This window comes from Marmota marmota, unplaced genomic scaffold (genome assembly GCF_001458135.2).
Source record: "Marmota marmota marmota unplaced genomic scaffold, marMar, whole genome shotgun sequence".
Taxonomy (NCBI): Eukaryota; Metazoa; Chordata; class Mammalia; order Rodentia; family Sciuridae; genus Marmota; species Marmota marmota.
The window spans coordinates 10,313,645-10,328,303 of NW_026000075.1; the positions used below are offsets into that span (position 1 = coordinate 10,313,645).

Consider the following 14,659-nt stretch of genomic DNA (forward strand, 5'->3'; position numbering starts at 1 on the left):
AGAAAAAAGAAGGGATGGAGGGAGGGAGAGAGGGGAAAAGAAAGAGAAAACAAAATCCTTTGGCTGAATTTTCCCAGTGGGAGGTGGTGGGGGACACAACTGAGGCACAGACACTGACCCACAGTATGTGTTTATCTTGGTGGGCAGGCACAGACCTCCCATCTGTTGGTGGAGAAAGGCAGAATCCAAATGCCGCTGCTGCACGTCCCTCCAGCCAGCTGGGTAGCACTGGGAGGAGGGTCTCAGCCCTACTGTAACAGTGTCCACTCTATACTTTGAATACAGCCCTTACTGCTCTGCCAGTGTAACTTACTTGTAAAATGGACATGTTTCTTTCTCTTTCTCTCTCCTTGCTCCTCCCTAATCTCTCCCAGTCCCTCTTGTCTCCAAATGTCCGATGGATGGCTGTTTCAGGGGAAACAGGATTATGTTTCTCCCCAATCCTAGGCAGTTATCTGTCCCTGAGTACACACCCACTGTAGGAATTAAGTAATTCAGACTTTGGGGATGGCACCAGAAGATTTCAGAAATGACTATCTTCCAAATTAACATATAATTTACAATTGGGACCTGAGAACATGTGGAATGCAGCCTTTGAATCACTTTAAACTCCCCCTGCTCCCCTGATAGGCAGAATCACAGCCTCTGGAACAGAAGTCCCTTGTGTTTCCCTTTGCTAGCAAAGCAATAAACCTTCTTTTTCCTTTTTCTCAAAACATGTCGTTGCTGGATGGGTATAGGAGACAAGGACTGAGCTTTTGGTAACACGATCCCATCACTGCATTTTCTTCCTTCTCCCTCTCTCCGGAATCCTCAAGAGAAACAGCGGTAGGAAAAATACTTATGTTGTACTTCAAAGTTTATGCCCTTGTAGCTAAAAGTTGTAGGGCACAGTATCTAAACACCACACATGCTATACGATGATAAAATAGAAAAGTATAACAAGGACTTAGACTCTTCACTTCTCCAAATGTCTTATGGATGGCTAACGCAGGATGTAAGACTCCATTTTGCAACCATCTCCTTTACTCTGAGTCACCTTGGGTTCCTGGAAGGTCTGACCCCATAAACATCTGGTAATGTGTTAAAACTCTACCCCAGGCAACAGCAACATCTCATAGACACGGCCCCACTTAACCAACCCTGAGATGATGCTGGATAGACCAGACGGGATCAAGATCACCAGCTTTGGCAGGTGAGAAGCTTCAGCTACACCAACGCCTGACCTTTGCACTCATTCTCCTTCTATAAAACCTCAATGTCACTGTCAGTCCCTTAAAGACAGGTCTAAGTCGTGGGTCCTCCATCTTCTTAGTGTAGCTACACAGATTAAAGTTCTTTTCATGATTTTCACTGTACCTGTTCTGTTTGGTTTTGATTAGCTGGATCCCCAGATGACTCTGGGGGAGTCCTCGTTCTCTGGCCTAGGACTCTAGTAACAAAAGGAGTAGAGAGAAGCCTTACATCACAATTTTAAACATGTACCAGAATTCCTGGATTCTCTTGTGCTGAGAAATGGTACATTCCCTTTCTCTTGAATGTGACTCTCTAGTAAATGACAGAATGGAGTGGAAATTAAGCTGGGTGACTTTGCAATGCTGGGTCGAAAAGGTGACAGTTTCTGCCTCTTTCTGGGACCCTCACCTTGCAATTCTGACCACCCTGAGGCTGCCATGCTATGAGAGAGGCCCAGGCCAGATGGAAAGGTTTCTGGAGGGCTTTGGGTAAGTTCCACCCAGACCAGCACTGGCAACTAGACCTGTGAGTGAAGATTCCCAGAAAACTCCTGTCCCCCATCAATGAGTACCCCCAGCTGAGACTCCAGACATTACAGAGCACAGATAAGCCATTACCTAATCCAGAATCTGGGCACAAGAAAGCGATAGTTTTAAGCCATTTAGTTTTGAAGTAATTTGTTATGTGATATTCCACTCGTTTATTTTAATGTCCATATGTTTGTAGTATGAAGTTTTACCTCTCTGAACCTCAGTAAATTTTTACAAATTTCTCCCACACTGTAAATAACCAGGATGTGGGAGAGTGAAATATGTGGGCTAGCACCCCAAATGCTTAACACCTGCTTGAGTAAAGAATTCTATTTTCTATTTGCCCTTAGTATAAATGCATGTTCCCTCAAAGCCATCCAACAAACTGGATACTTAAATTTACTTTTTAATGGATATTTAAAGATTATTGCTATAGAAGCTAAAAATGTAACTAGATTCCTAGACAACAAAGATCAACCAAAATTGTCAAGCAAAGGCAATGCAGTTACTTTAGCATGTAGAACTGTACTTTAGATTGAATTAAGACTTTTAATAATGGGATCCCAAATTCCTAGAACCATGAGGAGGTTCTTAGATACAGACATAACAATACTCTTTGGAGGACTTTTTGGGTAGGGCACAGCCTAAAACAAATAGAAATTTGGGCATTCAGAAAAGTAAAGATAGATGTCTCAAAAGAGAAGTACCACCAAGCCCCTAGATGCAGAAAAGGCCCACAAACTGCTGAAATGCAAAGCAAGCATTAGCCAGCAAACCCAGCCCATGTCCTTAGCCTGTACCGTTGGCCCTTGCCCCTCACCCCTGACCTGTGCCACTCCCTGCAGAAAAGAGCCTGAAGGTGAAATGTCTACCAGGGAAAACTGGTGCAAAATTTGACAGCTCCACCCTGCCTCCACCTCCAGTCCAGCTCCTAGCTGCTGTCCCTCTATCAACAACAACAAAAGTTTGCTGTCTCTGCCTCTGGGGATGGCCCACATTCTCCCTTGATATGCCTCTGTTTTTCTAAATAAACTTTTGTCTGTGTGTCTGGCACTTTCCATCAGTTATGCCAAGGACCCCACTTGTCCTGAGTAGAGAGGAACCCTGGAGTCTCCGGTGACAAAACCACAGGGGTGAACAAACAAAACAACCTTTTAAAGGACCTCCACATAGAACCAGGTTTCCATCTCTCTCTGGATATCTGTTTACAAAGGATGGAAGTCAGTTCCAGCTGAGAAACCAATTTACAGATGGGTTTGCCTGTTTGAAAACTCATAGCTGAGTATATAAAAAGTATTTCTTTGATTCAGTTCATAAAATGTGACTAATTTTTAAAGTTGAAAATATGTTTAAACACAACACATTGTTGTTCGTGTCAATTTGGAAAGGAATGTAATGGAAAGGCAGAAACCCAGAAAAACTTTGTCAGGTCAGTTTTTCTTTCTCTCCCAGAATTCTCATGGACAGCTAGCTGTGTCCAGTACTTGGAAAGAGGAATTCCCTCAATGGGCTAGTTAAGATTTCCATGGCCAATTCTCTACATAACTCCCATATATCCCAATTACTTCAGGCTAGTGTTTTCCTGCCAGAGTAATTCTGTAGATTGTGGGGCAGTGGTTGCCCTGGCTAACGTCACCAATTAACCTGGCACTGACAACACTGCCAGTGGTTTTCCAACACTACTGGCACTGATAGATGAAGTTGGCTGATATTTTCAATTGCTTTAAACTTAACAGATTGGAAACGATTCTTCCTGTTCCTTTTTACAACATCTTCAGTCCTGGCATAAAAGGATAGCCAACCAACATGAGACTGCTAGAATCCATGGGGAACTGGCTCCCTCTGGCCATGTGCTTGTAGCCTCTCTGGTGCTTTCTTGATCTCTGCCCTCCTTCTCTTAAGAGGTTCTCTCAGGAAGAGCTGACTTCCTCCTGAGTTGTACTTGCCAGGTTGGATCATGGCCCGCTAAATGAATGACATGAATTTGGTTATCAGTTGTCACATTCTGTGGCCCATGGCTGCTGGATCCAGACATGGGCAAAATGATTCTGGGCCGGGCACTCTCTGTAACAACATGATCCAACCTGTCAGAAACACAATGATAAATCAAATAAAAAATAAAGCTGCACTGGCCAACTGAACTGCAGCCAGGCTCTGAGATTTAGTCTGCTCGTGCGTCTATATTTAGAAGTTGTTCCAGCACTGGCTGACCCTGGGCAACATCAAAGGTAAATGTTGGCTTGAGAAAAAAAAAAAAAAAAGAAAGAAAAAAAAGCATGGTGTGTTCAGCATGACTATATATAAGACAGGGGTCATAATAGGGAGGTGGGGACACTCCACATCTGGGTGGATTCACAAGTTCCTTGTGCCAAGCCCCACCCTCCTCTTAGTGATGCCTCTTTCATTTTACCAAGCACACTGGCACAGAAGATCTTTCCAAGGTAAGAAAAGGCGGTGGAATGGTTTGTGGTTGCATGCTATTAAATAATCACTGTGTGCATTTTATGTCCTGGAATACTAGCTGTTCTGTTAGCAGGCGAGGAGTGGCTACTTAGAAAAGCCAAGAATGATCAGCAGGTCCCTCTGGTTCAAATAAGCTAACACAGTTTTCCTATATGTCTCTCCAAATACTGGTGTTCATCTGATGTCAAGTGCTTTGATAAGATCAGTGTGTTGAGGCTGCCCAAGTGAAATGAGAGGAAAGGAACAGTGGGGTAACTTTAGAACAAGCACCTGTACAATTTAAAAATGAGCCAAGAGATGGATGGGCTTGGGTTTCCCACCTAGCCAAGGCCCACAGCGGCCACCTTCCAGCTGGTAACCAGCAGGTGCAACAAACACAAATTGATAAAGTGGGTGCCAGGGGCCAAGGTGAATATTTGTGATTTAGCCTCAGATAAGCTCCCAAAGGTTTATGGCCCACACCGATAGCTCCAACCTGCACATACAGTGAACAGCAGGGAGAGAACCTGCTTCAGATGTGCCATGTCTGGGGCTGTGGTCGCTAAAAAGGGGGGTTCCTTTTAACTATGCCTTGATGCCTCTGAGTTATGTCTCGCCCAGCTGCAGCTCTAGTGGGGAGAAACAAATTTCTCTGGCTCTCTAAAACCAATGGATGTGAGAGTGAAGGCTGGTGGTGTGGACACTCACTGTGCTGGGTGCCAGCTGCAGCTTAAGCCATAGTTGAAAGCTGGCCAATGATGAACAGAAAGCTGGCCAATGGCAAACAGAGTGCCAAAGGATGCTTAGACCCCACTCTCCAGTCCTTATGAGTGCAGTCACAAAAGATCACAGGGCCTGGGCAAGTGCTAACCTTCCTGGTACATTCCAGTCAGGCACTGGCATCACTGAACCAAGACACTGTTTCAACCCAAGGGAGTGCCACACCTCAGAGAGACAATCAATCAAGTTCTCAAGGTAGCTCTCCTCATCCATTCCCAGGGACTCAGTAAGCCATTCTGCTTGTGATGCTCTTCTTCCTTTATTTCTAAAATGACTGTCACCTAACCAGAAAAGCCCATGTGCAAAGACTTATGATAAGAGATTATCAATACCAATGAGCCACCACCCAAGCTGCACAGGAGTCTGATAAACAGCTACCAGATTCCTCCAAGGGGGCTAGCTCGGTCTTTTGATGAGCTAGGCTGGCTCCATCTGAACCAGATGTTTGAGAAGCTGTGGTAGGGGGCTGCCAAAACTCAAGGAGGTTTCTGCAACAGAATTGCTGGGCATGGCCTGACCTGGCCTGGCTCCAAATGCTTCCCCCAGGGACTTCTGGGCTCTAAGCTGCTAGGCTCTTCTCTTCTCTTGACTTCACATTATGCTTCCCTTGACTCCTGAGGCATTTAGTTCATCCTTAGTCTCTGGGCTTCACAGCTATGTTGGCTCTTCAGTCACCAGGAAACCAGATATGTACTTCCTTTTGGGGCTAGTTGAGTCACATGTGAGGAAGATTCTTAGGAACTCCACTAGTCACATTCCCACAGACCTATTTTTTTCTGGTTCTTCCACATAACCCCTACATGTCATGGCCAGAAGCTAAGCTTATTAATAGTCTGTTTGCAGCTCTATATGGCACTGAAATCAGGCTTTGTTTACTTCAAACCAGTAATGCCAACCTCAGGGCTCCTGTGTAAATTCTTAAATAAGAATATCATATTCCCTTCACACAATCCTTCCAATCGTTGACTTTCCCTACCTCAGATTTTAACGTCTGCTTGGGCAGATTCTCATCACCAACGTGGACCAGTCATGACACTGAACCTGCTACTGCCCTCATTATCTCATCCAATCTTAATATACTTGTGAGATAATGGACACTATTTTTCAGGTGGACAGACTGAGGCTTATGTGTCAATTTTTTCATGACCAGTTAGCAACCATTAAACCAGGCCTCTCTAGGTGAATACCATTACCACGGAGCCATAGCACATACCCATAGCAAGTTCCAGGAGGGCTGTTTGGTCTGAGTGACCAGCTGTAACAGTGCCAGTCAGCATTCCACATGGCACACTCTATCTAAGAGTGTAACTTACAAACCAGGTTACCATAAATGCCTTCTTTTCAGAACTTGTTTTTTTCTAAAATGGAAAAGAAAGTTCTTATCTGTCCACGAAATGCACTCCTTTCCTCAAGTTTTCAAAGAAAAGGCCAGATCACTATCTATTTAGGAACATTAAAACAGACTGGGAAGGCTTTTATGAGAGGGTCTATCAAAAGGTTCCCAATTCCTTTTCCTAAAAGGCCCTCTCTACCTGAGAGCCTCTCTAGCCTCAAGATCCTTCCTGAAAAGCTTCTAGAAAAAAATCTTCCACCCACCTCTGCTGGATATTGATGTCTTCAAGCAGGAAAGAAATCCGGAGGTTACTTTAGCTGGAAAGAGTGCCCAAGAAGAGGACAGGGCCATCACAGTGGTCAGCCATAGCAATACCTCCATCTTTCCCCTCCCACCAATCTCTCACTGTGGGAAAGAACCTCCATCTTCAGAGCTCTGTCATATAAGCACTACTTTGCTGTTTAATAACAAGTTAGGCTTTTCCCCAAGAAGATTTTTTTTTTAAGTCAGCACTAAGTATAATATTTACATCTAGCAAAAAGAAACTTGCTTTCTGCCAGAATGATCATTACTTGCAGATTAAGGCAAATTGGTGGGGGAGCACACTGTGATCAGAAAGAAATTAAAACATGATGATGACTCAACCAACAGCCAAATGAAAAACCATGTGGAAAATGGGCTTCTGCCTTCCTGCTCACAATGGGGAGTCTCCGCAGGAAGGGTCAGTGGCTAGGGATCTGCAGAAATGCAGGGCTGGTTCTCAAACCAGTGGCTCTGAACTCGTAGGAGAGTTCACCAGTTATGACAACATGGATACTTGGCTAGGAAAGGCCATACCTTTTTGAGTAATGAAAACTAATCGGTGGCCAGTGAAAATCAAAATTGATACCACTGATGGAAAGTAAAGGCATCTGAATGTTCCATTTATAGTTGCTCATTATCTTTTCATAGCTAGTCATTCCACATTAGTTTAAAAATTAAGGGACTACCTAGTTAGTTATTAATGGAGAAAAACAGGAGGTTAACTCTTTTTTTTTTTTTAATAGAACTATCATGAGTAGATTTCAAGTGAATTCTATGAAACAGTGATGTGAAATTAATGACAATGAACTTGAGTGAGAGATGATGTATCAGCTTCCCCCTGCATTATGCCCTGTTCTGTTTTCTGTTTCCCACTAGATCTCCCACAGGGCCTAGTGCTTAAGAGACCAGCATGTGGTTAGCTGTTCACTAAGGTGGATCTTCCCAAGAAGAGCAACTCAGCATAGCATTTTCAACTTTAGCAGAGAAAAAGGCTGCTAAGTGTTTCTAAGACTTTCAAAATTCTACATCAATCACCTTTTTGGATTGGTGATTACAAATTTAGCAAAAGAAAAAAGTGAGGGCTGAGTCTTCCTCTTGAGCACAACATTGAGACTCACCTGTCTCCCTCTCAGGCAGTGATCCGCAACTCCCTGTAGCCCACAATCTTTCTGCACTCTAAGTTTGTTTCTGCAGTCCCCTAGACAACAGAGAGGCCATGGGTATGTGGCTGGGGCAGAATGTCCTTTCAGGGGGGTGTGGAGTTCTGGCTCTTGGGAGAATTGGGATGATTGCATCCCCTTCCTACTCTCCTGGCCCACTGGGTTCACTAGGGCAGGGTGTGGAAATAGCTGCAGGTACCACGTGCACCAGGCTCCATAAACTACCAGCAGTAAGTTGCAGAGGGACAGCCAGGGCCTGGTTCCTTCACACTCCCTGTGGGCCAGAAGATGCTCTCCTTGCCACAACATTTCCTTTCCTTCCTTGGAGCCAAGCCTGGGTAACACAGGAATATGGAATCAACTCAAAGACCAACTCTAGTGAGCTGCCCTCAAGAGGGCTACTGATCCCCGACTACATTCTAAACATGGTCTACCAGACGGTTTTGTTAGAAACTTCATTTCCAAAATGACAGGATGGGCAGGAATGAACTGCCTACTGGTACATAGATTCTCATTACCAGAAAACTCAATGGAACCCTTTTTAAATCTTTTCAGAAAGACCAGAAAGAAAAATGTTATAAAGAAGCTACTGAACAGAAAAACCTGAGCAGCATGTGGCTTGTCTGTTCTATCTGTATGGGTTAAAAAGTACAAAAAGATAAGCATACATTAGCTTTTTCAGCTATCGCAGTAAAGACATTATCTTTCCTATGCATACATCACTCACAAGACAGTGTACAACATCTAGGCACTGAGGGGTATGTTCTATAACTGCTGAAATAATTAATAAATGAGTAGGTCAAACAATAGTGAAAAAGATTCCAAAAATGTCTCCTATCTGAAAGGTCAACAGTAAATACTCTGCTTTGAGATATTAAAATGGTGTCAATGCACATGAACCAATGAGCTAATCTATGCACTCACTTCGCAGATGGGCAAACTGAGAACCAAGAACTGAAGCTGCTTAGCGTACAACATGTCTTTTCACGTACAGCTGCTGCCAGGGAGCTCACTCCACCTAATGGCCAAGGGGGGCTTTCTATGGAGTCTGAATTCTGGCGTGTTTTCTAGTAGATGAATATGAAGCTGCAGAAAAGGAAAAAAGGATTCCTGTGTTGACAAAAGGCCTGTGATAGGTGAGAGCTGATCTGGAGTCTCCACTAGGACGCAGCCAAGCCAATGTCAGCATGGATTTGAAGGTAGGAGAGAAAATAAAGAGAAGAACAGACGGCAGAGATTTAAGACAGAAGAGAGGAGAAGATAGAAGACCAAGTAGAGGAAAGGTAGAAAGTCCCAAAATGGCCATTTAACGTTTTTTGAGTCGTTGCTGAGAACAGAGGGCCATCAGGGCTACTATGGCCCAATGATCACAGGAGGAGGTGGCATGTTTCCATTTAGCATTACACCAGGGCACCTTCATTCTAAATTCTAAGGGAAGGGGCTAGCAACTGGGTGTCCCTGCCATTTCCTGCAGCTCCTCAGTTTCCCTTAGAGGTTGCCCATCCCAATAGTCAACCTCTCTGACCCTAATTTGGAAGGTCATGGTCCTAGGCAGAAAAGCAGCACGCATACACACATACACATAAGCACACACACTTTGATTCACTCACTCTCACCTTTCAGCTCTCAGAGATCTAGAACAAAAAACAACAAACCAATTAAAAAAAAAATCTCTTTAATGGTAAACTCTACCTTGATATCAAATTTCAAGACCTGAGGGGGAAAAATCAAGTCAATACAACAAATGCACACACAAAAACAGACTTTATCATTAGACTCTCAACTTGTCCTGGCATGAAGAGAAAGGAAGATGTTACCATGAGCTCACAGATCAGCCATGTTCCGTTCCAATGTTCTTGACTTTTTGTAAAAATACCTAAGGGCTATAGAAGTGGTTTCATTTTCCAATGAAACCACTTTAAAGTGAAGTCTGCCTATTCTGTAAAATGTACCAGGTAAGTCTGAGATTTCACCATCTGTACAAAGGAGTGATTTGTAAGGATCTTAATGACATTGTCATTGGGAACTTGGAACTAAAGCTGTTCAGATGCAACCTACATGGGAAAATAGCCTCCAGCAGAAAGCAAGGCAGGGTTCCTCTTTCACATCAAAATTTCACCAAGTTTTCATTTTACATTTGATTAAAATATTTTTCTATATTCAACAAGTCACTTTTCTAAATCTTTTAATACCCTCCCAATGCCAATTTAAGTCACAAAGACTTTTGTTAACATGCATTTCTTCCCAAATTCTACATGTTCTATGATTGAAATCTTATTTGCTCAACCACAGGAAGAGAAAATAAAACAAAGGCAAACGAATGGATGTATCAAGATCTACAGGAACAAAAAGCTCAGCTGTGATTTAGAAACAAATGGCTTCCATATCAAATGTTTCCTGCCTGAGATTCTGTGCGTGTCATCCGCACAGGACAAGTGCACTGGCTCACCAGTCAGCAAGGACAGGCTATGAGAACAGAGACTCCATCGTGGACAGCATCCCAGGGCTTCTGCTGATGGACAGAGGGGCCTGTGATGGGACGGTCCGACCCAGAAAATAGTGAGAGCTTCATATGCTGTTACACTCCCCCACAGGGACACTCAGAAGGGTCACGCTAGAGTACACACATCACATTCCAAAAAGGAAGAACAAATTATGCTTCCCATCCACAGTGCTTTACCTGTCAAAGCCATCTAGGCAGTCAAGATCACTTTTAAAACAAATTAGTGGCTGAAAAAAGCATTCAAGATAGGTAAGACCCTGTCTTTTCTTTCAGTGGCATTGCTTGCAAAAGTCAGGTAAATATGTTGTAATGCGCAATTCATCACACTATTTCAATTCTTCTTCCTTTTCCATAACCAGTAACTACTGATTTAAATTGTTCTCCATTTATATTCCTTTTACTGCCCCCACCTCCCCCCATGTTTAGCCTGCCTGATAAAAGAATAAGATGGATTTGTTCCACAATCTCATTTTAGATGAATGAATGTGAAAATATGCTTACCTCATCCCATTCCAAAAGGTAGTTGGTGATTTTTGAACCATTGTCAATTGGTGCCTAAAAAGAAAAACAAAATGAGATTGGAGAAAGCTGTTCATAGACAACAGTTCTGAGCTACCGTTGTGGTTTAAATACAGTGTCTATTATAGCTCTGTGCTCTCCCCTAAGAGATAAACCTGCATTTCTTTGGTCAGACAAATTTTATTTATTTATTTATTTTTATTTTTTGTTTTGGAGTTTGAACGTAGGCTCATTTTACCAGTGAGTTACATACTCAGACCTTTTTATTTTTTGAGTCACAGTACCACGAAAAGTTGTTGAGGTTAGCCTTGAACCTTGCATGCTCTTGCCTCCCAAGTCACTGGCATTACATGAATTTCAATACAATTCAACCAAAAGAATCCTCATTACTAATAAATTATTCCCACAAAGAATAAATCTGCCTCCTCTCACCACCTCTACCTTGATGCCCCACAGTGCCCTACCCCTCTGGGGATAAAACTTTTTAAGAGGCACTTTACAACTAAGCTTAGAGGAAGAAAAATATTACTGGGAAACATAGGCATTGTTGAGGGTCTGATTTAGATTGTTCTCCAATTACATTGGGTCTAAAAGGCTTTAAATTTTTGTAATTTCCCCCATACAGTTTTGCTTTTTATTTTTTTCCGAAGTACTTAATACTAGAAAGCCATCTGTGGCATTGAATTCCCTGCCCCCACCCCTTTTTTAAAGACTAAAGGAAAAACAAGATCCTCTGAATAGATTACCAGAGGCTATTAGCCCTTTACACTCATCATTTGCTTTCCTCTTACAAGCAAGCTGAGATCTACCTCACTGAAAAAACAGGTTCTGAACAATGGAGAGGAACTTTGGAGAAGAGTGCTTTATAGAATTAGACTGCTAGAGGGGTGCCAGAGGGGTAGAGCCCTCAGGGAAGATCTTGAGAGAAAGAGGAACAAAGAGGAGAAAAGCAGGAGCAAGTCTCCTGTTTCAAAACCTTGTCTGGGCCTGGTACTTGTTTAGGAAGAAAAAGGGGAGCCCAGTGAACTGCAGTGTGCTTCACCCCTTGTGGAAGGAAGCTGGGGCTTCCACAGCTGCATCTGTATCCCGGCTCTGCTGTGTGTGTCTCGTGTGTGGTCGGCTGCTAGCTGTTTAGTATCAATGTCTAATTTCTTGTTTCAGGAATGGGTAAGTGTGATAAATAGTTGGGAGACTATATGTAAATCACCTATTAAACTACTCAGTTTTACAGAACACACTTAACAAACAGTAGCTGATACTCTATTATTGTTAAGACAAAAACATTATCAGGGATCAGTAAGTGCGAAGATAAAAAAAGAAACTCTTCTTTTGGTCCTTTTTTCCTCCCCCCTCTTCTTTCTGAGTCACACAATCTGAGTCTCCAACTCAGATCTCAGGTGTGTACTGTGAATCCTGCACTGTAACTTGAAGGTTTTGTAGGCTGCAGTTGCAGAGCAGAATAGGGAAGCATTTAACATTTTTAACTAACAAAAAAGTTTTAGATGAGAACCCATTTCTAAAAAAGGAACTGCATTTATGACCAGCTGCAAATTCCTCTAGAAAGTGTTCTTTAGTAGTTTCTTCGATATGCTGCCCCTCCAGTGGGTCTTTTATCCCAAGGATGCAAACTGCCTGGGCTTCTGTGACTAGTACTGATAGGCAGGAGATCTTAGGCTCTCTCCCTGGATTCAAGGACAGGTCTCAGGACAGGCTGCAGCCAGAGAACGTTCTCCTGTCCTTGAGCACTATGATCAGGAAATCTGCACTAAGGACATTCAAATAAAAATTGAATTGAATCCAGGACTTTCATGTCTGAACATGACTGAATTGAACAAGAGTATTATTTCTGATTCACAATGGAATTTTTTCTTAACATTGCTGGTCTGCCTGCGACCTGAATTTCATCCAGGTTTTAAGCAGAGAATGTATCAGTGATTCCCAACTTTAGGTTTGTAAGACCCCGGGGTCCCTCAGGCAATCTTAAGCATATATATGTTTTAAATGGATTTTAATTCTTTTCTTAAGAACAGATATATTTACAAAGTATAAATATAGAACATAGGTTTAAATGGATGTATATTCTCCAAGGAATTAAACAGTGATGACCAGTTGGGTATTAAAACTCTGAAAAGATGGGAAATCACTGACCTGGATTATCCCTGGAAGCCAGGAAGGAAAATAAAATAGTTCAGATGCTAGGCCGGTTCAAACTTTGCCTACGTCCAAATAACATACTCGTGGCTAGCAGCGGGGCATGAGAATGCAGGTGCCTCCAGAGGACGACGGGAGCCCAGGCTCCACTGCTGCCCACTGCTCTGTGGTAAGCACCCAGACACCTCCTCTTTCACATATTAGTATTCTCCCCCCCAAACCATCAAACTTCATTATCCCTACTATTTTACAACTTAAATTATATTTTAATAAAATATTATTTGAAAATACTGATATGTAGATATGATTATGACAGAGTCTGACAATAATATACTATTTTTTTTGTAAACACACAACTACGATTAACATGTTAAGCACACACTTTAAAGAAGGTACAACAGGCCTCCTACTTTGGCAACAGTTATTTTTGGCTGGTATATTGTACTTCATAAAAACTACTTTGCAATCCATCCTTTAAAAAATATTTAGTGATCCTGACTGATCTAAGGCCTAATTAGTGAAAATTAATGAAGTCTTCATATAGTTTAGAACATTATACATTCGGAACGATTTTAAATATTAAACATTTCAGCATTAGCCTTGGAAAAAGCCAAATGAACCATAAGCCTACTTTATCTCTAAATCTTTCTTTACAAAAACTTTACGCTAAAGTCCTTGAATGTTGAGATGAACTAAACTATTACAAAGTGATGAAATTAAGGTATTTTAAATATTTATATCACTTATCAAGTACTGTTTATGATCCGAGAAGATTTACCAAATTCCCCTTCAAAAAGAGCGAAAGCAGGACTTTACAGGTCCCTCCTCCCACTCATTTGCCCAATATTACAGAAATAGTAACTTCTGTAATTAGTTTCACATAGCTATTATGCAGAAAACCAAGCACTATCACAAAATGAAAATATTGTCAAATAAATACCTTGACAACTTTAGCTACCCACCTTCCACTGCAAGGTTAGTGAACTTTTGCTCCTGTGTGCCAGCTTAGGAGGGAAAGGACATTCAGGTGCACAGCTGTGGGTGGTGAAGCTAACTGGCTCGGAGCAGGACCCCTTTACAGAATTGTACATGGCATATACCCTGAAACAAAACAGACACAGTCAGTGCAGTGGCTCAGCACAGAAGAAACGGTTCTCATCTCCACTTGCCCCAGGGTTTTCCATAAATGCACAGAATTTCTTACACAGGGAGCACTATGACTCTTATTCTTATTGCTAGGTTTGTCCTGACCTAGGTATGGTTAATAATTACAGGGGACAATTATCCCAACAGAGTATTTGTTTCAGTGTGTTCCATTCAGCCCATTTTAAGATAGGCAAGGTGTAGAGACTGGAAAAGAATACTCTATGTGAGAACCTTAATCCCCAGAATGGTTTCCAAGTATACATTTTAAAAACCAAAAGCTACACCCTGGTTGACTTTGTCAAGGAAAAGGCGAAAAGCACAGCTACGAGTTGGGCGAAACGGGAAAAGATGCAGCGATCACAGTGCACAGGCTGGAGAGAGTACAAAGGGGCCAACAGGGTGAAGAGTATCTGAACTCTTTAGAACACTGTGTGGATTTGGGTAAAAATATGGATGCTTCACACATAGAAACACATTAGCTACTGCCAAGGGTATTGCTCTCTGATTTTAAAAAACAGTGTTCAGGTACAGTTTATCCATGTGAGCGTTTCACTTT

General features: G+C 42.3%; 1 protein-coding gene across 5 annotated transcripts in view; it reads right to left on the reverse strand.

Moving 5' to 3' along the window:
- The window catches only part of Fndc3b (fibronectin type III domain containing 3B), a 328,163-nt gene that overhangs the window by 71,805 nt on the left and 241,699 nt on the right, over positions 1 to 14,659 (reverse strand). For all 5 annotated transcript variants that reach the window (XM_015494261.2, XM_048814289.1, XM_048814288.1 and 2 more), the window contains 2 exons: positions 13,920 to 14,058; positions 10,789 to 10,842 (listed from right to left, as the gene is read on the reverse strand). In XM_015494261.2, coding sequence (XP_015349747.1) covers positions 10,789 to 10,842; positions 13,920 to 14,058 — 193 coding nt within the window. The remainder of the gene's footprint in view (positions 1 to 10,788; positions 10,843 to 13,919; positions 14,059 to 14,659) is intronic.